Source organism: Halyomorpha halys, unplaced genomic scaffold, assembly GCF_000696795.3.
Source record: "Halyomorpha halys isolate HHAL.00 unplaced genomic scaffold, Hhal_1.1 Scaffold723.1, whole genome shotgun sequence".
NCBI lineage: Eukaryota > Metazoa > Arthropoda > Insecta > Hemiptera > Pentatomidae > Halyomorpha > Halyomorpha halys.
In genome coordinates, this window is record NW_027110197.1 from 392,542 (window position 1) to 418,674 (window position 26,133).

The window sequence follows — 26,133 nt, forward strand, 5'->3', positions numbered from 1 at the left end:
TAGGCTGTTATAACATCTTCAAGCTATTCCTATAACCAATTCTCACAATCAACTTGAATCGTACATACTACCATGTCATCTATTCAAATGAATCAATGAATTTATATTAATCTAAACTTTTAATATATAGATTTATCCATTTATTTTATTGCTACTCAGTGGAATTCACAATTTACCTAGACCTTTATAATATATTTTGAAATATGTGTTACGGTTTATCCATGTGGCATGTACACATAAATATCCTATAATAAGTCCTGTTATTGAACACTAAATAAGGGAAACAGGAAAAAAAAAACACTTATATTTATAGGCTATCTTAGTTGAATGAAAATTGGTTTTAAAAGTTGTAAGATTACCCAATAGGAATCATTTACTGGTGCAATTTCACCATATTTTTTTAATTCAAAAATAGTGATATTTTTTATTGATAAAATAATGTCCGTAAATTGTTTTAGATAAAAACGAATTTTATCATTTTCCTCCTTTAATCATAAATCCAAAAGAACTAATTATTGATTATTTTCCAATAGTTTTTTATATAAATTATGTGTTAAATCCACCTCAAATTGACTATGTCTTTCTGACGGAAAGCTTAAAAAATAACCGAAAAAAACATAAATAAGCTGGCTCAGATAATAAATATTTTTTGCTAAGATAACAATTAAAAACAAAATAAAACATTCAGAAATAAAATATGCTACAAAATTTAAAATAAATCTTTCCTTCAAGATAAAATAAAAGAATAAAAAAAATAAATAAATATAAAATAAATTACAGCTGCGCGGACTCCGAGACGATATTTTCAATTATGATTGTTCATATGTAGGTGGGTCCACGTCTATACGGCACTCTAAACCTAATCTTGACTAAATTTCTAAAGTCTATGTCCTAATTTTGACGCCTATAATATAATTCTAAAGTGATCAATCCCAGAATAAGTATAGAATATTGTTATTAAATGATTTACACAAATAAAGGTCTGGAAGGTATGTGAGCAACTACAGAAAGGCGACTGGGCGGCTGACCTTAGCCGTAGATTGATGTATTGTTGATGGGTAAAATAATCCCTACGAGTTGTTGTTTCAGCATCTAAATATTTACAATACAACTAATAAATACAGCTAAGAAGGGTTCTTTAAAATAAAAACAATGTTTTTGCGTAAATACTTAATTAAAATGATAAAAATACATATATTAACCATATTTAAAAATTAATATTAAATGTGGTGTTAACTTTATGACCTTTTAAATTTAATTAAAATGGTTGTAAAGCAAAGGATTTTCTAAAGTCTATTGGTAACATATTTAATGTATGCGACAGCCGACTTGAGACTTGAGAGCCGGTGTATTGAGAGAGCTCTAGGATCTGTTATTGTGCTCGCCAAAGGGCAAAATCCCAATTACCTTGACATCAAATCGGGCAATAGTAACGCAATCTATTAAGAAATTTGCGAAGGACTGTCCTCAACTTTATTGCGTAAATCTATTGCCAATGTTACGGATCTTCTTTTGTAATTAATACTTAACCTTGTTATCGCTATTCATAATAAAAGTAAAACAGCTATTTAATTATTTATATATTGTTATATATGCGATGTGCCTATATACACTCCCCCTAACCGCTATAGTTTTTGTTTTATCTATCTTCGGTCATAGCAATTTAATATCTATCTTTTGACTTTATTATTATTAATTTTCTAAGCATCTCCAGCTGGATGTTTCAGCAATTCTGGAGCTTCTAACGGGATAGTATACTTTTTTTCACATCCTTCTTTAAGACTAATCTATATCGTGCTCTATTTTAATGCGACGTGTCATTAAGATGTAAATTACCAAAACCGCTGACATTTGTATCCTAATTTTGAGGAGGCGGCGTCCTAACGGTTCGAAATTCGAAAAATCGTTTCTTAATACATCATTACAATCAAGGCTTCATTATCATGATCGATAAAACTTATTTTATGACGACAAATGCTTAAAGGAAATCCTCACTGTTTAAAAGGAAATCTTCAAAAAAAATATTATTCATTGATTTAGGTTTTCAAAACATGTCGGATCAAAACAGAACCCGATATAATTTTTAAAATCTTATAAACTATCAGGACTCATGAAAAAAAGTACCTTTTTCTATGCGCTCGAAAAGAACTGAAACAGGGTGGACAATTACAAATACAAAGGATAGACAAAATGCCACGTTAAAAACCGATGGAAATCAAATCAAAATCCAAAAAAATTAATAGGTTAGGGAGGACAGAGCTTGTATAGACAAGCTTCATAAAGATGAAGAATTCTTTTGTTTAAATTAGCTAATTTTATCAACTATCAGTCTGATTTGAAAAATCTGAATTTTTTTAAATCTAAAATTACTATTAGGGTAATAATTGATAAGTTTTTAGCAAAAATACGTTCGATTAAATAACTATATTATATCCCTTTACTTATTTTTGTAAAACATAGAATTATTTAGATAGTTGCCTTTAGATCCACTCTTTTTTGTTTATTACTTTCAATAAAGAACTTTCGTAATTGAACGAGAGAACGAAAAAAAGTTTAATCCTTTTTCTCAAATTGAGGCTTTTCGTCTCAAGATACATAGAATCAAAAAATAGAAAAAAAAATAAATAAAAAATCAGTCGGTTAGTCGTTGTTGGCTTTTCTGTGTCCAATGGACTAGGTTCTTTTAGTGCATTTCTTTTCTAATTGGCGCCCGATAAAAGATTCCATACATAGATATACTTGTGGATTGCGATAATTCCTGAAGATATAGCGTTTTGGAATCACTATACAAAACCTTGAATAAAAAATGTAATTTAAATAATTTTGGAAATGATAAATGACACTTTAATAACAACATGAATAATTTATAATAAATAAATAGGTCATAAATTCCAGCGATTTTAGAACAAAAGATTTTTTGATTTTACTATTATTATATTTTATTGAACACACTCTAACACAATGAGGAGTATTCATCAAAAATTAATATATGAAAGTTCGGTACAATATCGACTAAATTATTTTGTGATATATAAGTATCTCTAAAATAATACTATGAATGGAGTAAGGGTATGTAAAAATACTCTAACGATCATGTCTATTATTTATAACAGGAAAAATGGCATATGGAAAGACTTGAAGTATAGTTCTAGGTTATTAAATAGTGTTGTCCAAAAAGTTGAAATTGGCTTTTTGAGGCCTCCAAAAAGTCTAGGGAGTGAACAACAGAAGGTGTGACAACATTTCACAGTTCTTTGTAATGTACTTAGAGGCTTAAGCATGAGAGGCATTTTAATTTTTTTTTCTTTTTAAGGCAATCAACAGCGAACGTAATGTTTGTCTAGTTATCTACAGGTGACCAACATATTCTAAGCATGTTGGGGGGTCAAGTTTTTTATTTTGTGGGACCACCACTTAATGAAAAAAGTCAAAGCCACCAGGCCGGATTCGAGGTGGCGCCGCCAGTAGATCTCAGAACAATATACCTAGGCCTAGCCATTTGAGCCACAGAATCCATTTAAGGATTAAAGAATGTTTATATTAGAGAAGGTTATGTCTCTAAAATTTTTGAACGATGTTAACTTGTAAACCAAGACAACGAAGGGAGTGGAAAAAAATTTATGTTAATTTTTTTTTAAGTTCTGATTTTTTTTTTTTACAACTCAGAGCTTTCATTTTTTTTACAAACTAATATTAAAATTACTTATGTCTTGTTTTTTCACACATAAAGGTTCTTTTTTGACAAATTCAAATTCTATATCTGAAAATTATATATTCTATTTCTAACGATTACTTTACAAAATTACTTAATTTTTTGATGATTTTTGAGTGGATAAGTGCTGGGATGTTTGCAAGCGATGTGCTATGCTCAATTTGATTCGGTTAAGTTTTTATTAGGTTTTATAAGTGGGTTGTCCTATCTGTAGTATGGGTTATCCTAACTGTATGAAAAATTTTGATTTGCTCTTCTGTTGATTTCTAAATGCTTTTCACCGCTGTTTGGAGGACTAAGGCTTTGGTTGAAAAGATACAATAGGATAATAAAATGTAATTAGAAACGATTTAAGAACCGATATGAATGGTACTTAATTGTAATATATTAGATTTTTCCCATTAATTATTACCATTAAGATTGTAATTTTTTCGAAATTGGAATTTTTTTTCGAAATGTCCTAGTTTAATTAAATTCCTCACGGTAATATAGATATACGACAGGACGACATTACAGCAGTACCCGCATAGACGACAGACACTAATTACACATTGAACCTTGCAACAGACGGACAGATAAGGAGGATTATTGCGCTTTCTCCGATATCTGGCTCATTATATCTGCAGCAGCCGGTAGCCTATCTCCTCTCTTTGTTAATTAATTGAACCTGTTTGTACTCAATTAACGGCCCACAGTAGCTGCTCATTGTCTACGGCTCTTTCAGTTGCTCAACTAACGTTGCACAAATTTTTTATTCATGCGACAAAGCCCGGTGTCTGTTCCGGATTCCGAACCACGCCCTTTCTAATCTTCCTACAGTGGGCCCAACAGAGAATTTAGCAAGGACAATTCAAATTTCGAATATTTACTTGGAAATTTAAGTTTGCTTACATTGAGTTATTGGCTCCGATTGTTAACATAGGGAATTCAGTAAAATGAATCTAACAAAAAACAAAGGATCCTTGCATTTTCTGTAATTATATATTTATTCAGCATAGATTTAGGCTTGCTACTAAAATGCTAATAATGGTATGTTACTATTAAATCAAGAATATTGATTGAGATTGCTTAATAAAATAAATTATAAATCAAAAAGATTTTAAAGAGGTATTATGTTTTGTGATCGTTGATTCCATTCAATTCAAATAAAAAACTGTTTGAAAGATCTTTTCAATCAAAAAATTTAATCTAAAAATTATTTATAAATAATACAGCACGCTATTCTATATGGGTGGTTGTAAAGTCTTCTATATAGTAATTTTTGAGAAAATTAAAAATCCTTAAAACTCCAATTATCGTTTCTTAGAGATAATCTTTTTACAGATATATTAATGAATATGACATCCATATTTATTCGATAAAATTCATCTTATTAACAAATGGACGAGTGTTCTAGCGAGAAATAATTACTAAATTAAAGTTAAAAACATTTTATTATTACCTTTTCTCTCAATTATTTCATAGAAAACAGATCAAAATTTTAGTTATGTAATTTTTTATCTTACAGTATTTCATTATAAGATAGATAATGAACTATAACTATATCAACTATAATATAAAATTTATGTGCTTTTTAATTATAGTAATGAAATATTCTTTTTTAAAAGTGGTATGTGGAAAAATGATTTATATAAAAATGTTAAGATTTCTATTACGATTACGATTACGTTTAAATTACGATTCTAGGAATTAGATTTAAAAATGGGTTAGGAAGGTCCTTACATAAATCAATGAAAGATAGTTGGAGTTTCGAGGGTTTTTAATATTTTTATAGAAATTATTGTATAGAATAAAAAATATTACATATAGAGGAAAATAATTATACATTTAGTTTTATCAGTAGGATTCTTGAGTGTTAAACCAAAATAAAGCTAAATTTCAAATTTAAATATATCAGGCTGTATCAGACCCGAAAAAATTATTTTATCTTTTAACAGATGCAAACTCTTGATCGATTTCTTATTTCACTAATTATGAATTTTATCTATTCCAAGTAGATACGCATATTTATATCTTTACCAACATACATTACACATTACATTATTACATACATTACTCGCTCATTTTATTATTTTTGTACATTTTATTTGGCACGATGATTTTTTTTTCTTTTAAACATGATTTAATTGCAATTGTTATATTTTTGTTTATAGTTGATTATCATTCAATAGTTTAATATTGTCAAGTAATTCTTTAAAGTCTATTATTGCTTTCTCTTTATAACGCAGTTGTAGAATTTACAAAAGCTTGATGTAGGTAGTGTGGACTCTTTAATTGTATGTTACATAGTTAATGGAGACTGACTGGTTGGTTGGTTGGTCCTATTACATAATTGAATGTTTATGAGTTATGTTCATACATGAGGATTGCTATGACCTATCCTCTACCTGATCACAACCTCTACTGTTTTCCCTTTCAATATTTACCAACTGTTTTGTAGATATTTTTTTGTTTATTAATCTATTTCTCAGTGGAATTACTGCTCACATTCCCAGTTTTTTCGAACCTATCTTTTAAGCTTTTTTTTTTTTGTATCCGCTGCCTCATTCTTAGTATCCCGTGGTGTCCTGTGGTCCAAATAAAATTCACAATTTTATTCAGGCGATATGATATTTTTATTTAGCAATGAATTTTATTTAATTAGTCCGATTTTATTTAAGTTTGCTACAATCCAAAGAGGAGATTGTTTCGGAGCGACTTAATACTTTCAAATGATTGCTATATATGTATAAGTGCATCGCCTGCCGTTCTACTCATGTATTATAGAATATTAGAGAAGTTCATAATTCTTGGGTTGTCAATTCTTAATTATTACAAAACCAACACTCTTATTTCGCTTAGATCCGTCAGTGTATATCATTTCATATCTTCAATATTTTTGCTTGTAATCATGACTTGATTGTAAAGTAGAACAATGAATAAAATATATCTGTGAGTTGAATTAATTCGTAATAATATTATCAAATTACTAAAGAATTAATATTTATTTTTTAATCTCGTGTTCCTAGAAACGCAATTTTATCAATAATCTCTGTAAATCATACTCTTTCTGTCTGCCTTAACAAATCGACTTTGTGCCATCATCAATGGACCAGGAATTACCTATATTTTCGGTTGCAAGTTGGCTACCTTCACCGAGAAAACAAAGCTGGTGAGATGCCAGGAAGGGTTGTTGAAGTGTGGAGTTGTCAGTAGAATTGACGGTCGGGACGTGGAAGACAAGACGAAGAGAAGATAGAACAAAAAGACGAGAGTGAGTCGTGCACCACAGCCTTCGCTTCACTCCATTGTCCTTTACATAACTCGGCTCCTAACTCTCCAATGGCGATGTGCTTATCTCACTCTTGCTTGATTTTTTTATTTTGATTATTCATTGAAATTTGCAACTGTATTATCTGTAAATATTGTTAGTAAATGTTCTACCTGAATAATAAAAATTGCACTTTATAAATAAACAATCCATTAGTTGCACCATAACAATATCCCATTCTCCAGGGAAACCAGTTTGAGTGTTTTTGGAGCATCTCTTTTTTTTTTTTTTTTTTTTAATTCACAACTTTAATAATTGATAAATATTAAAATCTGTTATTGTTGGACCTTAGGTAATAGTGATAACTGATCACATTCATACTAAAATACAAAAAAAAAAAAAGTAATAATAAAATAACATAAAATAAACCAAGAACAAAATAAATAAGTAAATGAAATTAAAAAAAAAAATAAAATAAAATAAATCTGCACAGTTATAACCTATGGAAGGTCAGGGGTGCAGTACTTTGTAAGGAAGTATTGTTACAAGATCAACGGTTGTGCAAGGTGTATTTGGTCAGAATCACACTCGACTGCCATATTTTTACCCAAATAAGGGTACCCACTTAATAAGGCTGGATGAACCTTTGAGGGCTTCTGAATCCACAGGGCTGAATCACGGTTACAGTGAAACAGAGAATAATAATCTGCCGCAGCCAGATTCGAACCCGAATCCTTGGACTTCTGTTAATATATATAATTAATTTGAAATATTTTTCTGAACAAAATGTAATTAATTCAATTCTTTCTATACATCTTTACAATCACAATGTGTACAAGAAAAATCGCTTTGGCTGAAATTTTAAAAAATACGTCTAAAAAACGTAAAATACTATCGTTTTTTCTAAATTTAATTTCTAAACAAGGTAGTAGAAGAGCAATGATTTATTTTCAAGCCATGCTGTTTTAAAATCTTATGGTTGCTACTGTCTTTATCCTACCAATCTAATATTCCATAAAATATAAATACATGTTTATATTTTTCTATTTAACAATTTACCAAGCTACCTTTTTATAATCATCTTCGTATTTTTTTTTGTTCCTTCCTAATTTTTTTCCTAGGAATCACATTTTTATTTATTCTGTATTTGAATGATAAAGTTTTATACGTATGTAAAATTTAATTACTTCTTGAAAAATTAACAAGAATCTACTTTAAAACGGTAGCTGGACAAAAATCTGTAAAAAGAAAGAAATAGTTCTACATAAACAATTATATTTTTAAGTAACATATATAACAATACCAAAACAACACTTCATTATATCAATGCCATGATGCACCCCAAATCTGCCGTTCTAAGTTGTTCTATAAAGTGAAATAAATAAATCTTGACGCATTAAAAATTTACTGATGTCTATTAATAAAATGGTATTTGAAGAGAATAATATTCACTATAGAAATTTATGTTTCTCCAAAAAAAAAAACTATTACTTTTTAAATAATTTTGTCTACATATTAAGTTACTGTTAAGTTGATTCGAGAACATCAACAAATTATTTTTAAAATGTTAGTTTTCTATAAAGAATGCTCTTTTCCCCTTAGTTCATTTTCCTAATTATCAATTGATAAGGGCCCAGAACTATTTCACAAGTGAAACTTTCGGGGATACCTTATAGGGACTTAAAAGTAGTAGCAAAAATACCACATTATCGTTTTGTACACGATGATTTGGAATAGTTACTTATATTGGTAATTTATACTTTCCTATGTAAAACTAGATAAAAGTCAAAATAATACGAATTTACGTTTCAAGACCTAAAAAGAAACGATAATAAAACTAATACTATTAACTAGAAACACAAAATGTCACACTATTTCTTTAAAAAAGAATTAATATTAGATTTATGTTACAATCTTTTTTTTTTGTTTAATTTTAATTTTTTTTCTGAATAATTCATATTTTAATTTATTGATTATTTATCTATTTATAATGATAATAAAACTTGCATTGAAGGACTTTCAATACCCATATCACCATAGAGTATTACCTGTATATTCCGTACACAAATGTATAACGTAATCATCCCATCTATCGTTGTAACATACCACTGTGAACAGTCTTCTTTGTATATTTGTTCAAGTCATTTAAGGTGGTACAATAATTTTCCTGATTGTTATGAAGAGAGAGGGAGAGAGGTATTGCAAAATTCTTTTCTTTTTTTTTTCTTAAAACTTAAGATAAAAAAAAAAAAAAAAAAAAAAGAGACAGGTTCACATTTTACTTCGTATTGTGGTAATTCTAAAGCATTGATTGTTCAGTACAAAGATTTCAATTAGTGTTATCTTTTTTAATTTATACTCAAATTTTGAATTTATAAAATATAATGTAACTGTTTTCTTTAATTTTACGTTAGGGATAATATGAATAAGATCAAATTTTGAAGTTTAGTATGTATGATTCCTAAATTCTATTTTAAACCATTGCTTCATCGGTGTTCGTCTTCTTTTTTTCTTCACGCTTTCAGTTCTAACATTACACAACACAAGGCTACGTTTATTTTTATTTTGTTTTTTAATTCTTTCATCCTTATTTTTAAAACAGCAATCAGGATATCATAATCGTTTTCTGAATGTAGTCTTATCGCTTGGCGAAAGTGCCTCAGTACGATAATTTAGGCTCCAGTCTGGGAGCTGAATTCGAGAAAAACTTTTTTTTTTCTTTCAAAATGACATTTTTTTATTTGGTAGCTTTATATCAGTCTTAAATATTCATTTTTTTTTTCGAAGAGGTTAGCTTTTATCATAACCTTTTGGGTTTTATCTAACACTGTGAGGAATCTTAGCGCCATCTTATCTGGCGCCTATGATCGATTCTCGCTGAGTTCTCTGAAATCAGGTTTCTATGCTTCCACGAAGATCAATGGCCTTATTAGAAAACGCGTGAGATTGCTATATCATTATAAAACTTTTTAGTACTGACTGAACAAAAAAAAAAGTTATTATAATTATAAATCTTTTTAATATTTCAGCCAAGCTCCGTGAAAGTTGTGCGGTTTCTAGGCTAGAACAGTAATTCTCAAAGTGGGGTCTGCGGTTTCGGAAGGACCGCGAAAAACGTACTCATATTTATAAGTTGCACAGTCATATACTGATGGCACAGGACTTGCATCCATCTCATTAAAATTGTTAATTAAATTTTAAATCACTCCATTATAAACTTACTTCAAATTTACTGAATGTTATGTACAGTTGTAAAATTCAATAAAGAAATAAAAAAAAATTAAACGATTATACAACTTGTAATATTTTCTAAATACACAATTATCTGTAAAAACATATTTTATTTACTACACTTTTCTTTTTTTATGAAAAGGATCTGCGAGCTCTCAAACAATATTAAGGACTTGTTTCATTCTCAAGTTTAAGAACCACTGGGCTAGAGTAAGAATAAAAACACTGCTTCAGCGAAAAAAGTAAAAATTTGTTTAATCAACTTTATAAACAACTTGCATTCTCTTAAACTTAGCTTTGAAAAAAATAAAAATAGAACTCGAGAAATCTAGGAGATAAAAACTGGTTAAATTGACATGGTGTTCTGTTAATTAAAAACGATTTTTTTTCTTAGGTGGTTATAGCCTAGAATTTCAGAAATCATCGGTTTCCAAAAAATTACACTATTGTTCTCGGAAACAAACAACCAATATCCTGTTTAAAACATAGTATATCAGTGATTATATAAGAAACGTTTTAAATTCCCGAATTATTCTTACAGACAAATATGTATTTACGAATAGTATAGACATATGTACAATCTCTTTGCTCACTTTTCAGGTTTTAACTATTTTCAAAAAAATAAATCAAATATTCGAGCAGAATTCTATCAAAGATTAATAAATCCACGATTTGCAGCTAAGTCAATTTTAATTGAAAATATTGATTTATAACATCTATTTGAAACAGATAAATTTGTTTTAAATGAAGCTGAATAATCTTCAGATCTTGAATTCTATTTTTTTTTTAAATATTTATTTAGTAGACATTGATAAATCAGTTTTTGATATGGTGCTACTGCATTATTAAATAAATATGATACAGTTAAATGTAAAATTTAAAAAAGAAACAGACGATCCTACCTTGGGTTTTATTGGGAAAAAAATACTTTAGGAATGTTTTAATTTTTTTTTTCTAAAATTTTAAGGAGTAAAAAATAATAAATCCTCTAATTTCTTTTTATTTTTATTTAGATCTATATATTTTAAGTGGTCCTTCTACTCATCAACGCATTCTCTGAGGTTAATTTTTCAAAATTTGAAAATGTCATAACACATTGGTAATTAACATGTTTTGTTGAAAAGCATAAAAATTCTTAAATAAAAGTGAATTATATATTAATTTTACTTTTTGAATAACTGAATAATTTCAAAAGGTTTCTTGTTTGTGTAGTTTCTGCCAAGTTGGCTGCGCTCCAAACCCTTGACAGAGAATGCGTTGACGACCCCCTCTCTACCATTATAAAGAGTTTGTATTTCATTATTTATATTTATTAGTATTAATTTACTGTAATTAATTAGTTAATTATTGTCAAATTAAAAATCAAATTCAGTTACTGCTATTTGTTACTTCATTGAATTTTTGTCGGGTTTCTTTATTTTAGCATCTCCCCCTTCGCCACCTCCGAATATCTTTAACTTAATCAGAAATAAAAAAAGTTTTCAATTTTTTTTTCTAAAGATGTTTTCCTTTTGTCTACTGAATAAAATCACGTTGATATACTTATTCACTACCAACAATCAGATTCACTATTTCTGTGACTGGAAGTGACTCATGATTAATTTCATATTTTATGATATTAAAAACGCTGTTGATAAAAATTACTGTGCATAAGTGAAGTATCCATTGCACACGCAATATATACACTTAAAGCTGAGCAAAAGACCTTCACTACTGAAGTGTAAAGTATGAACTCCATTTCAAATACAGTGGTTTAGTGCCTATTTGGCTAGAAAAAGGGCAGGAAAAGAAATATCTGATGTATTAGATGCTACAAGAAACCTTTCAAAGAGATCTGGAAAAACGGTTATAAGAATAAATAATAAAATCTATCTTAAACAAAAATGAACTGTAAGAAATGGGTAAGAAAAACAAGAAAATCAACACGTTTATCTCGCATTACTATGTCATTATAGTTCTTGAATATATGATAAAAAATAATTCCAGGAGAACCTTAATTAGTTTGGAAAAAATTATTATAAAAATAATTTTAAAAAAATGGACGATTATTTTGGTTAAAATTTCTTCCAAAAAATCAAAGAAATAAAATATTTAATTTGCCCAACTGTGCACACTCAGCATAATTCGAATGGCGTAGTATTTTATGCCGCTACTTTTTTCACACTCTAGTATAATAGAAAATTAAAAATAACAATGTGATGATAATAAAATAAATAATGATTTATTCTCTATAATAATCCTCTATGTATAACTTTAACCTATGTTTATATTATGACCGATATCTAAAATCCCAAATTAAAATTAAAATTTTAATTATTTTTGTATTGTTTTTGCCAAGACAATGTTCTAAATTGGGGATTTTCACATAAAAAAATTTTTTTTTTGATCGGGTTTTTTATATAAAAAAAACTGTGGTAAGGGGTTAATATCTAAAATACCTTACTAGGTTTTACAAAACCAAATTTATCTTGTATTGTGTAACTATATTTTTTGTTCTATAGTTAACTGGAGGCAATCAAAATTTTATATCTAGAGCCTAAATACAAAATTCGTGTAGACCTGTCCAAAATTATCTCAATGATTAAAATTCTCCCATTTAACATGTCTAATTAAAACTTGTCACAACTTGCCGTATTTTTTTTCTAATCTCTTTAATCCAAAATGCCTCTCTCTATATTCCCTCAGGATGTTTCTACCTCCTCTTCAATTATACTCAAAGCATAAGCAAATACTTCTCAATTCGTTCTGACTCTTCAGCAATCTTCCTTCTCATATATATCTCCGTGAATTCTCTAGCATCCTTTAAACACAACTTCTTCTTCCTTATAATCACTCTACTACATTAATATAAAAAATATCTATGAAGTAATTAAATGGACTATATGGTATATCAAAATTATTTATTATTAGTCTACAATACTGTTTACAAGTTTAAGACCAACTCACCTTTTTAGAAAGTTTGGCAAATTCTAGAATAAATAAAAGAAAACAGAAATAAATTTTCAAATGAAAACTTAATTACAGCAAAAGTATATAAAATAATACAATTTTAGAAATACATAGTAAAAAAACTAGAAATAGGCTTTTATTGGTGAACTAGAGATTAATAAACCCCAAAACCTTTTTGTTAATTTATGTAATCAAAAATTAATTCAAGTCCTTAATTTTTTAATGTCTTATTATTTGCACCCTTAATATTTTCCGCACTAAAAGACCTTATACAGCAATAATTAATAATCAAATCGATGATCAAATTTTATTCGCCATTTTTAACCATTTCCATAATATAACCTAAATTATTTGCAATGCTTTACAGATTGTTGTTAATATAGATAAAACCAGGAATTAGAGCGAAAACAAAATAAAGAAATTATTAGACTGATTATACTGTAAATATACAATTATCCTTTTGGCACAGTTTATACACAACAGAACCTGTAGTTTTAATTTTTTTTACCGCCATTACATACGTCAATTCATCAAAACATTTATTCCATTATGAAAGTTACTTTTTATGCATAGCTCGGTGTGATAGTATTCTCTTGAAATACGATTTATAAATAAGTAATAAAATTATAGTTCTTTTTCTACATGATAAACACTCGCAAGATTTCCTTCGATATCAAAATAATGGAAAAATTTGAACTTTAAACAACAACTATCCATTTACATCAGCTTGAATATTCATCCGCTTTCATGTCAGCCAGAAGACAGCTACCATGTTCTAAGTTTGTACCCTGCCACGACGGATGACGTGCTCCGTGTCCCTGCCATCCTCTGCCAGCGCGAAGACATGGAACAAGAAGTACGGAGGTACGAACCCGGTTGGCGACTGTTCCAGGAAGTACCCCCGTCTGGAACACACGAGCCCATTGTCTCCTCCGGAGTGCTATCACGACTCAGATTCCAATCTCTCTCTCTCTCTCGAAGCCCGTCACGAGTTTATACACACAATCAGCCCGACGACAAGCCGCTCTGCCTGTCATAGCTCCAGATGCCAAGATAGCGTGCCCAAGGATAGCCAGGACTATCTGATCATGGATTAATTTTGATCCTGGACCGTTACGACACTTATTCCTTCACGTTAGAGAGGATGAAAAGCGAAGCGGATACTGATTTCATCCCGTGTAGTATTAATTTGTAGTCCGGCGAGGGAGAAAGCTGATGGACTTGTTTGCGTCGTGTAGTAAAAAAATATATACCATCTGAGATCTGTAAGAAAGGTGAACCCAGCAAGCAATTCCTATTACAACTGACCTAGGAAATTGTTTTTGGATAAAATATTGTAAACTGTGTATATAAGAACTAGGTAGTATCTATCCCAAATTATTAAAAAAAGTATAGTATCTATCAATATCCAAGTAAAAAGGTGAAAGTAGAAAATATTCACTTTGTTGAATTCATTCTTTTTACAGGACACTGATGAAATATTCACACGAAGAAGAACCAAATATTCCACAATTTAAATTTATTTTCATTTATAAAAAAGTACAATGTAAAAACAAGAAATAATACTTACCTTAAAAAAAATTATTGTAAAATGATACGATATTAAAAAGCAATAAAACTTGATTGAGAAATTGTTATTACGAAATGTTGATTTAAAAATTAAAAAAACGCACTGGGTATGTAAAAATAATTATTTTGCTTATGGTGTATCCAGAAAAAGTTCATTTAATAACATCACAACTTATTTTTAAATATACTTTTTTTTTTTAGTTATCCATACAATTGAGATTTTTATTCATTTATTGAATTAATTAATTATAGGTTAAGGAAAAAAGAACCACTTACCCGAGAATCTCCTTAATAGTAAATATGGTTATACAAAAATTTATTTTACTAAACACTGCTTCGCTTAAATTGTGGTACCTCTGACAAAAAAAAAATTGTATTTTACGTATTCTTTAGATTGTTGTTAGTTTTTTTTCAACCCTTCTAGCTTTGAGACAGTGTATTAGTATACAGCAGTAAAAAAATAAACTCTAATCTAAGGTAATATTTTTTTAACATGTCCTTTTCAAAATAAAACAAACATTTTTTTTTTTCGAGATGTGCCAAATTTTATAGCATAACATAATCTTTATTTCCCATTTTTCTGTTTTCTCTTACTCCAAATCAAGACTTGTTATTTATTCCTTTGAGAAATTTTAATTTGTTACTCACGTGGAACCAAAAATAATTTTTTTACAACAATTGATCCTCGTTTGTTGGGGTAACTCTGTGCATATTTTTGTTTACAAAAATACAAAAATTACAAAAGGGAGAAATGACATAGGACACAAAGTTACCTCACGTTGCACACTTAATTGCCTTTAGAAACATTTAACCACGTTTCATAGACTAAATAATCTACTGAAAAATTCATCTTACTGACACTAATAATGAATTCATGTGTACATGAACAATTAAGAAGATTTATTAAAAAATTGAAAAGTTTCTTCTATATTATATTTCTTTCAAGATCAAATATTTCAAGTCAGTCAATAGGAATATATACAAATTCATAAATTAATATTATAACCAAATAAAATAACTTTGTAAAAATAATTTAATTTTAAAGTTACAGTCTTGATAAAAAAGATAATGGTCCAATCAGGATAAAAAAAGATCTGACTGAATCATTATCACATAAATCTAAGGCAATTATAACCCTAATAATTAATTATTAATTACAAAATCGTTTTAATTTTAGCAGTCTTCACATTTAACAACAATTTATTTAGATTAGCGTGGCTTTATCTTATTTTTTGTGGGAGAAGGAGTCTTTTTTTGATTACATTAAAACTTACATAAACTGCTAAGTATTTTCGTTTCGTTTACATTAATAAATATAAATAATTTTTTTTTATTAATCATAATTGATCAAACTAGATTGAGATGTTAGGACTATCTGATGGCCCTAAATGATTACGTTTTTGATATTGTTGAAGATGTCAGCTTGAACTCTCTAGTCGATTTGTTATTATAGCCAATTAGTGTCAGAATGCTATCTGTGCATCTCTGCAATCCGGTAGCACGTTCAGAACGAATTTATGTCCGTTGTCGTGAGTCAAAAAAGAACTTCTAAAATAAACAACGTATTTTTAATGTGTGTCAAAATTAAAAATAATATTATTGTTAACAATCTAGAAACTGACGGACAGTTTTGGGTAACCTTAATCAAACGTAATAACCGGGCGTTCAAATTTTAAACAGTACAAATCATTTTGATAAATTTAATTAGAAAAATATTTATGAAATTTATTCTATTTATTATTCATTTCCAGGATAAATACTAAACATTTGTCCCGAAGATGAGGAATACACTGAAACGTTATTAATTACAATGTGACTAAAATTCTAATGACAGATAAAGGGATACTGAAATAAATTCATTTAATAAAATTATCTAAATTATCAAATATTTTTAATAATTTTTCATTTCCGAAACTTTCTTTATTATTCGACTTCTTGTTGACGTTTACGGGTTTATTCTTCACCATCTTCAGAACTATTTTACTGATAATTTCATGCCTGTTATCACTTGTTTTCTATGTTTTTAAATAATTCATATTTCTAGTCATTTAACTTTATTTTTATGTTCTTTGGCACTCGACTATTCAAGTTTCAAAACAGATTGATTTATTTTTACGTATTTACAGATAAGCTAAAAATTAGTTAATAGTCTTTAACAATCGAGAGTTATTAAATTTTTAATTTATGAAGGAGCTTTCTTTTTCGATGAAATTAATGATATTTTCTTGGTTATTTAAATTAGTATTAATTTATTCGATTTTACTTAAATAAAATATCCCTCACAACGTTTCGGGCCATCCATCTTCAGATGTTAATTCTAAAAATAATGTGTTATTTATTGTTGAATAATTTTTATATTTAATTGGAAAAAGTTGGAATTAAATAAGTATTTAAGGATATTAATGCAAAAAAAAATTATGAAAGAAAAGGAAAGTTATAACAATAATGAAAAAAAAGGTATGAAAAATTATATATAATAAAAAACTTAATCCAATCAAAAGTAGCTTGAATCATCATAGATGATGAAGAACGTAGTGGGAAATATTTTATTGATTCCAAATTAACAAAAAATAAGAGTATAAAAATAAATAAAAAGGCTGTTAAATAATTCAGAAAGAAAATCTGAGTATAACAAATATTGGTGCCTTTGAAAATGAAAATTACTTAATAAATTAAAAGTTGAACAACTGACGAATGTTTAAACTATTTTTCTGCCTTTCTGTAATTAGGTAAAAATAAATCAGCTTTGAAACTTGAAGAGTCAATAGCAAAAGAACCTGGAAAAGAAGTTAATAATAGAGTTCGTCCGAAACGTAACGAGGATTAATAATTAAAATTACAATGTGGTAGCAACAAGGCTTACTTAGTAACCTGTAAAGGAAAAAATTAAAAAATACTCAATTTTTTGTGGCCTAAAAAGGTTTTATTCGATATAAGGTTTGCCTACGATAAACGAGTAATTCCATAATAAATTTACATCAATGAAATGTCGTTTAAAGAATATTTTTGCCCATTCTTACATATTGTGTTTAAGGGATCTTCATTTTCTAATGCTTTCCAAAGTTTCCATGCGTAAATATTTGAATATGGAATTCAATAAAATTATGGCATAATGGAATTCACGTCTAATCATCGCCATAAGTTTGATTATTACGTTTTCATTTATATAAATCCTTAGGTATTTATTTATTAATACGACAGGTGAACCTGATAATCGAATTCTGAATGCTATTCTCATGGTTACATATATAAACCTGTGACTCAACTAAAAAAGCACAATATTGTACAAGTAACAGCTATATAAAAGAGGCTATATCGCAAGCCATGTCCCTGAATGCCGAGGAATTCTGAGGCAGCTATTCAAGGCATCCTCTTGCACAAATAGATTAGAATTCCCTCGCAGGCTGCCCCCAGCCAATTTCCTGCCTACCCTCGTCTTCCGTAGGTGTCGGAGGGCTCCTAGTTTCAGGGGTGTGTAGATCTAGTGAGAGAAATACCCTGGGAGAGATTGAAGCCCAATACGTTACAGTACATAGGCAAAAGCATTATATATTCAGTAAAAATTTCAAAATAAATTAATGATCGGAATAGCTTATAAAATTAAAGAGATCAAAATTACTTTTAGACAAGTATAAGAAAATTCCAAAATGAAGTCTTAATCTTCAAATACCACTTATATTGCAGTAAGTAATTACGAAGTCTGCGTTTAGCTAATTAATGCTCCATTAGGACTAAAAAAATTAAATCGCATTAGTGCAGACCAGTGATAGAACACCTCACATTAACAAATTACATTAATGTTAATACAATATAGAAAAAGTAAACAAAATATTAATAACACTCAAAACTATTTTTTGGAATGTCTTGAAGTGATGTACCTACTTTATGTATTTTGGATACAGTTTAAAGGAATTCGAATAAAGAATCTATATTATATTATTTTATATATATTATATTATAAAATACTTAAGTTGTCAATCATTATAAAAACGAACTGTGAATTGAAATCACTTTTTAAAAATTTCACAATTTATAAAATTCATTCAATTTCAAACTTCGATGTTCACAAAAATCGTACCATTTTTTTAACACTAGGGTCGTACTTTAAATAATAATCGTTTTATATTAATCTTATTTTTATTAATAAAAGTTCATTAGAGTTATTAAGATGTTAAATAGGAAAGTGTAGTAGAATGACATGTTTAATAGAATATCAATTCCATTCTTTGATAAATTTATATTACTACTACTTCTATTAGAATAATTATTATTATTTTTATTTTTAAAAAAATACAATTTACAGTATCAGAAAAAAAAGACATAATGTTCTACGGTAATGGAAAATCATTCTGCTCGATTGAAAAGACAAAGATTTTATGTATCTTACTACTTTTATTTCTAAATATATCTGTATACATTTTTTATTTGAATAAATAAATAATAAACAATGTTAGGCGACTAAAATAAATTTATTAGAAGTAGAGTGTACACTAAGCTAGGAGACATGAGCGATGGAGGCTGCATTTCCCCCACCACCACTTCCCCTATTCAGCCATTAATAGGGAGGGCATCTCTTCACTGCAGCTTCTATTACACTGTTCTGTTTCTACTAAAATCTAAAGAATCTTTATGAAGAAATGTCAATATTCTCATTCAATCTCGATTAGGATAAAGATTTATTAAGTTCAGCAACTAGAACATAGTGAGAACAACGGGTACAAAAAAATGTATCGGCATTAAAATGTATACAAAGTTGTTCTTCCGAATTAGATGATTACTAAAGTACGTTTTCGAGAAATTCACAGTTTTATTAGTAAAAGTTTTGTAAATATAAAAATTGGGCACCGAGTATAGTATGATACAAAAATTAGATATTTTATTTCTCAATTACAATTACACTGATCTTCTCCCCCAAATGATATATATAATACTATTTACATAAGGTTTTTAAAATGAAAAAAATATTTTTGAATAATCGATATAAATATGTAATTTGTTTCTAAATTTACATTTTTCATAGCAATTTATTTTTATTAATTCAGTAAATATTTGCCAAAGTTATGGGATAGAAATTCCATAATATCCCATTCGAACACCTCCAACTAAAAAAAGTATTAATATCTGAACAATTAGTGCACATTTCGATAATTGGCATGGATCTCGGAGGCACATACAAAAAAGTTAAAAAAAATTTCCAGCTTTCGAATCCTCAGGATTAGTTTAGGCTCTGGAGGATAAAAAAAAACAAAAACTTCAAGGACTTTTCCTCACATGATGAATCTATGTTTCCTAACTCAATATTACCGTCCAATTAAGCAGAAGTTTCATAGTCCGAGACGATAATATTTTTTCTTGTTTTCTAGAGAATTTCATAATCAATCTTTCATATACCAGCTATTACCTACTACTCTCAGACTAATACTAATTAAAAAATGTACAAGGAAAACTATAGTTTTCAAGATTTCTTTCATGTCCTATATAAAATTTGACAAAAAGTTTGGCGAAATCGGTCGGGCAACTTACTATTCAATAGGAAACAAACATAATATGTTTGTTTGTTATATACACAAACACATACACATGGAGTCCCACTACACATGTTTAGGCCCCTAACCTCTACAACTTTCCGAATTATGATTTGATTTTTTCGGTGTCTTAACAATGGTATAAAGTATTTTTGAGAGTATAATTATTTTCTAACCTCCTCCAGCGAACCTCTGGATTTTAAAATTGAATGGGAAACTTTTTTTTAACGGATTCTGATAGTAAATTAGATTTTAAGACGAGTTTATAAGGCATTTTTTTGTTCCGACGGGTCCCTGAGGCTTAAATCACCAAAAACCAAAAGTAATTTTTTTGCGTTTTTGACGATTTGGCGTAAACGGTAAGAAAAATCTAAAAAAAAAAAAAAAAAAAACTATTTTATTAATATCAATAGATTCTAAAAATCGTTTAAGAATCTAATTTCTTATAAGAATCCGTCATCATAACTACAACATAAGAGACTAAAATGGTTGTAATGGCAATGAAGCCTCAATTAAGAAATTTCGGGTTTTATTTATAATAATAAATAATGATTATTTAAAGTTTTTTATTTTTCGGACCGTTTGAACATGGATCTTCAAAAGCTTTAATGACTTTTGATTATTAACACGTTCAGAACGAATTGGATCTGAAGTTTCTGATATATAAAAAAAAATTTTCCATTGGAAATTCCAGAAATTGTTAGAAAAGTTAAGGAATCAATAATATCTTGAAAAAACAAACAGACGTGAACCTGTATTCTAGGACACCCTGTGTATATATTTTATACAATCCATCCTTTTTTGTCTTCAGTTTCTGAGGTATTAAATAAACTTAAAACATCATCCTTTCTGATGCTACTACCATTTTCTTTAATTTTTTGTTGTACCGTTTACGAGTGATACATTACTGGTTAGTCTGGATAATCCTTTTTATATACTACCTCTTCCCTTCTTTCCTGTGATCCTTCGCATTCCATTCCTAATGATACTTAACTAGCGAAACGTTGAAAAATTATTTATTGACTGTTGTTTGAAAATGTTAAGTCTTTATTAGATTATTGATACCTTCATCTTCTTTTTTAAAGTCTTCCTTTTTATCTCTCTCATTACTAATTACCAATCAATAATTAAATTTCCTAAATAAAACATCCATTAATATTATTATGAAACAAATAAACGTGTAGGTGGTGTGTAGACTGTCCCAATGAGTACACTCCAATGTACTCTAGACAGCCGCTGACGGCCGAAGCTGACATGTAATCTCGGGTATCATCAGCCGAGGTATGTGTTGTCTATCCCCGCTCAGCACTGAACCCTCCTTTAATTTGAATGCAAATAAACCTTCGATAATCATTGGTATCTGTACAATCCAATCTGTATGCATAAACAGAATGACTCATCTCAAATGCATACATATTTTTTTTTTACACATGTAAAAATTAAAAAAGAAATATTTCATCAAGACGTTGGATAATATTTAAAAAAAACTTTGTAAAAATTATGAGTCACTAATTGATACGTAATTGTAAAAATATAAAATTAATCTAGGAAGTTAATTTTTCCACCATATCCGACATAATTTTAATGTATGTACCTACATAATATACTTATATAGTTATACTCGTATTACTTAATAATGGCTTATGGAGGAGCAAGTAAATGCAATGTATTATTTTTTTAATTAGAAAATTATAAGACTAATTTCTGTTCATAAGCATTTCACACTATTATAATCATTTGGAAACCACTAAGGATACGTTATAATTTGAGTGTATTTTAATCGTTATAATTCAATATATTATTATTTTTTAATTTAATTTAAAATATTTAACTAGAAATAGCATGAATAAAATTAAAAAAAAAAAAGGTGTAACCTTTTTAGGATCTTATTGGAAGACTAAAATACTAAGCCTCGAGTCTTCAAATTCAGTTCAGGCATTATCAAACTGAAAAAAAATAACACATCTCACATCGACACTCTAAAAAAAAAAATCAAATAGAGGTAGTATGTTCGTCGTTTCAAAAAAGTTCATCATATGAAAGGAAAATGGCTATTATTTTTATTTCTCTAGCTTGAGATTTAATAAAGATCGTTCAATCACAATTATGATTTGATTTTACTAAATTCCTGATGAGCCAAGATTGGCTGATAGTTACCTATAAATTAAACCAATGTTTGTGGTTTGAAGTTCGCGATATGAAATTTATCAAACATGTTTAGTTTAGCGTGATAAGTTTAAGCAAACATCGCTTCTGAAAATTTAGAGCATCAAAAAACACTCACCATTACTCTATTATTCTTTATATGATTTTTCAAAAATCTTAAAATTCAAAATTTACAATTATTTTAAAAATAAATTGTTTTGCTAATCATTAAAAAAAAAAAAAATAATATACCAGTTCTGCTACCTTAACTGTTTATACATTAATGATTGTATTATTTATTTTTAAGTGGTCAAGCTATACTATGGTGGTAATTATAAATAATCATTTGCTGGGAGTAAAAATATTATTAAAACAACTAACAAAACTACTTTTGTTTTGTTGTAGTACACACAAAACTTTCCTATGGCCTCTGTAACTTCCATGGTTTGGACGAAACGTTACATGGTATACTAGAAAAAAACTTGAAGTTGATGTTGTATTTTTTGTTTCTTTTTTAGTTAACTGGACTACGACAAATAATTAATTTAACTTGTTATTATACTATTAAGCACTTACTATGTTTCAATGTTAGGTTAAACACTATTTCAATAACTTTTTGTCTGTTTCAGTCAATGGCAGCTACCAACCTGGAATGGAACCGAAACGACAAAGGACAGCCTATACGAGACACCAAATCCTTGAACTAGAGAAAGAATTCCATTACAACAAGTACCTGACAAGGCGGCGGAGGATAGAGATTGCCCACACCTTGTGCCTGTCCGAGAGACAGATCAAGATCTGGTTCCAGAACAGAAGGATGAAGTGGAAGAAAGACAACAACCTTCCCAACACAAAGAACGTGCGGCGGAAGAATGGTCAAGGAGGTGCAACTGCAAGCAAAAAGCCAGCCCGGTCGCGGGTACCGGACGCCTCCAGATCGCAGCGACGACCGACGGATGGACTCGAGGAGATCCCGCACCTCCACGACCTGCATGAGTATCCTCCTCCTAACCTGGCCGTGCTCAGCCAGCAGCTCACCCCCCTGCAGCCTTCTATGCATGCGGCTTGCGGGCCCATCCACCAACCTCCGCTCCCCGTCAAGACCTCCGACTACGGGCTCACTGCCTTATAACGGGGCCTAGCCCTCCCTGGCCCCCTTGTAAATAGCCCCCAGGTTCCGGGCGGTCTGTAGCGGATCAGAGCAATCCACGTTCCTAACGATAGGCTAAGGATATGTGCAATAGAGGTCTCTGTTTCGGAATTCTCCGGAAAGAGCCTCTTGAAGTCGGTGTTTCTCTTCGGATGTTCACATAATCCAGTCAGAAGTGGATCATATCCAATGCTTCACCTTACAAGCATTTATTGGAAGTATATTTTACTTTCTCACAGGATCATTATCTTCACCCATGTAATGTAATGCAAATGCACTGAAGATTAAGTCTGTAAAGCCGACTTTTTTCTATTATTATGATTTGCAGATTTAACTAAGCATTATGTTTAGTTATGCATGTGTATTAATCACATGATAAGATCACCTTTTTTGGATTATTCAATATATTCAGTGTAATGTCTAAGTGGGTTGTCTAAAATTTTCTAAGACCAATGTATTGGAATTATAGTTTCAGAATTATGATTTCAGGTAATTTTTTATTTTTATTTACGTCAATTATTCATTTTGTATTTTTAATTAGAGAAATTTAACAAAATCAACAAAATTTGGAGATATGCCATTTTGGTTTACTTTGACGGTAGTGAGTGTTAAAACAAAGAACTTAAAAAATGAAGACTAATCTTACCTAAATTGAATCAGAAGAGTCCCTATGAAACACGGTCATACAAAGTTTTACTGTTTTATTCCCCAAAATAAACAAATTCCCATTAAAATAGTCCAATCGGGCGTGAAAATTCATGCAAAATTATAAAACTCTGTTACGACTAAAATTTTAAAATCTAGAAATTATTGATTTTCGTTATTGTTCTTTGAGAGGAATGCTTTTTCTATATTTACTTTCAACTCTCAAAAATTAATTATTCTTTAAGATTGTACTAAATTTTTGATGTCACGAATTACATTTTCTGTTAATCTTGGAATGTATTAAATTGGAAAAGTAGTTTTTTAAATGTTCTCATTGCTACGATAGACACATTACAAAATTTCAGTAATAATGAAACAATTAATAAAAAATTAAAATACCAGGCCGCCCCTACCCTTAACCCATCTTTGCATTTTTTTTATATACATTTAATAGTTATTATGAAAAAATATTAAAACTTTTTAAAATTTAATAAAATTTGTAGTGGAATACGTAGTTACTAATAAATACACTGATTACCAAAAAAGTAAAAAAAAAAAATATTTTTCACTAATGAGGACTTATGTATGTAAAAAAAAAACTTTTTCCTGATGTTTACTTAAACCAATTTTCAACACGTGATTTTGCTCCTAACAAATCCCTGGTAAACTGGAGGGAAACCGCTACGAATAAAAACAAAATAGATTTTGGTATAATTAAAATCGTAGACACAAATTATTGATTATAAATTGCTCTGATCCGATTAAACATGTGCTCTGTCAAATAATTTTTATAATTAACTACTTAAGACTACAAAGATGCCCACTGGATGGTTTGGATTTTCAACAAGTTCTCGAGTGCAAAACCAAATATGATTGTACTTAAAAAGAAAATTTAAATTAAATGTTTTTATGGAAACTTTCAGTTTCTGAATTATAAAAAAAAAAAGATCTCAGCTTGTGTTTCAGAAAATTACTTGATGTATATATGCTGAATGTCTATTTGTATGATTGTTTAAATGGGACTCATTGTTTTGTATATTATTTGTATTTATCTGTGAATGTATAATTTTATTTTATTTTTGCTATTTAATATCCTCACAAAAAAAATTGTAACTTGTCATGAACCTCATTATTCTGGATTTGTATTATGTATTTATTTAGTCTTCAAATTATTGTTTTTGGGACTTTTTGGTTTATGTCATAAGAAAACAAAATTTGAATTTTTATTTATTTTCTTCATTTCATGTTTTGATTAGGAACTTATATATTTAAAATGTCTAAATTCGATATTTATTCCATGTATAAAAAATCGAATGTTGAAAAAAAAATTTATAAGCTTTTTATACCTACTGTACTCCTATCGGATTACACTATTTCATTTTATTGGAAATATTTATCACTATATGGCTATGAATTTGAAATAAATCTTTTATTTTTTATAAGAAAAGTTCCATAAAATGATATGGTAAACTGGTAAATAATTTTCAATGAATTGATCAGTTAAAAAAATATTTCCAATTTAGCACAAGATAAATTAATTTATATTAAATTAATTAATTAATTATCAAATTAATTATTAATATTATAATTAATAAATTAATTTATATTTCATGAATTTAAATTATAATTAATAAGGATATTTTATGTAAAAAAATCAAAGAAAAAAATTTCTTTCAACTTGCATGTATATAGTGTCCTCAGTGTAATTTAGTTTGACCACGGCTTAACCACTCTTTTTCGTTAAACAATTGTAGTTAAGTACGGACAACTATTTTTATACGAAATCTGAATTATGTAAATATGTGTGTGAAATTATCTATTAGTTATTAGGTATGTTGTTTATTTTTTTTTCTCATTTGTTCTATATTTAATTAATAATTGAAATTGTATATTAAAAATAAAATTATTAAAAAATTGAAAACTGAAAAGAATATTATATTAATTTATATGTTAGGAT

General features: G+C 28.6%; 1 protein-coding gene across 2 annotated transcripts in view; it reads left to right on the forward strand.

Annotated features, from left to right (window-relative positions):
- Positions 1-25,306, forward strand: part of Dfd (Deformed) — a 71,974-nt gene extending 46,668 nt beyond the window's left edge. The window contains exons 2-3 of one of the 2 annotated variants that reach the window (XM_014428487.2): positions 11,406-11,480; positions 23,011-25,306. In XM_014428487.2, the coding sequence (XP_014283973.1) occupies positions 11,406-11,480; positions 23,011-23,513 (578 nt within the window). In that variant the 3' untranslated portion in view covers positions 23,514-25,306. The remainder of the gene's footprint in view (positions 1-11,405; positions 11,481-23,010) is intronic. The other variant, XM_014428488.2, reaches the window with a different exon arrangement.
- Positions 25,307-26,133: the final 827 nt, after the last annotated feature.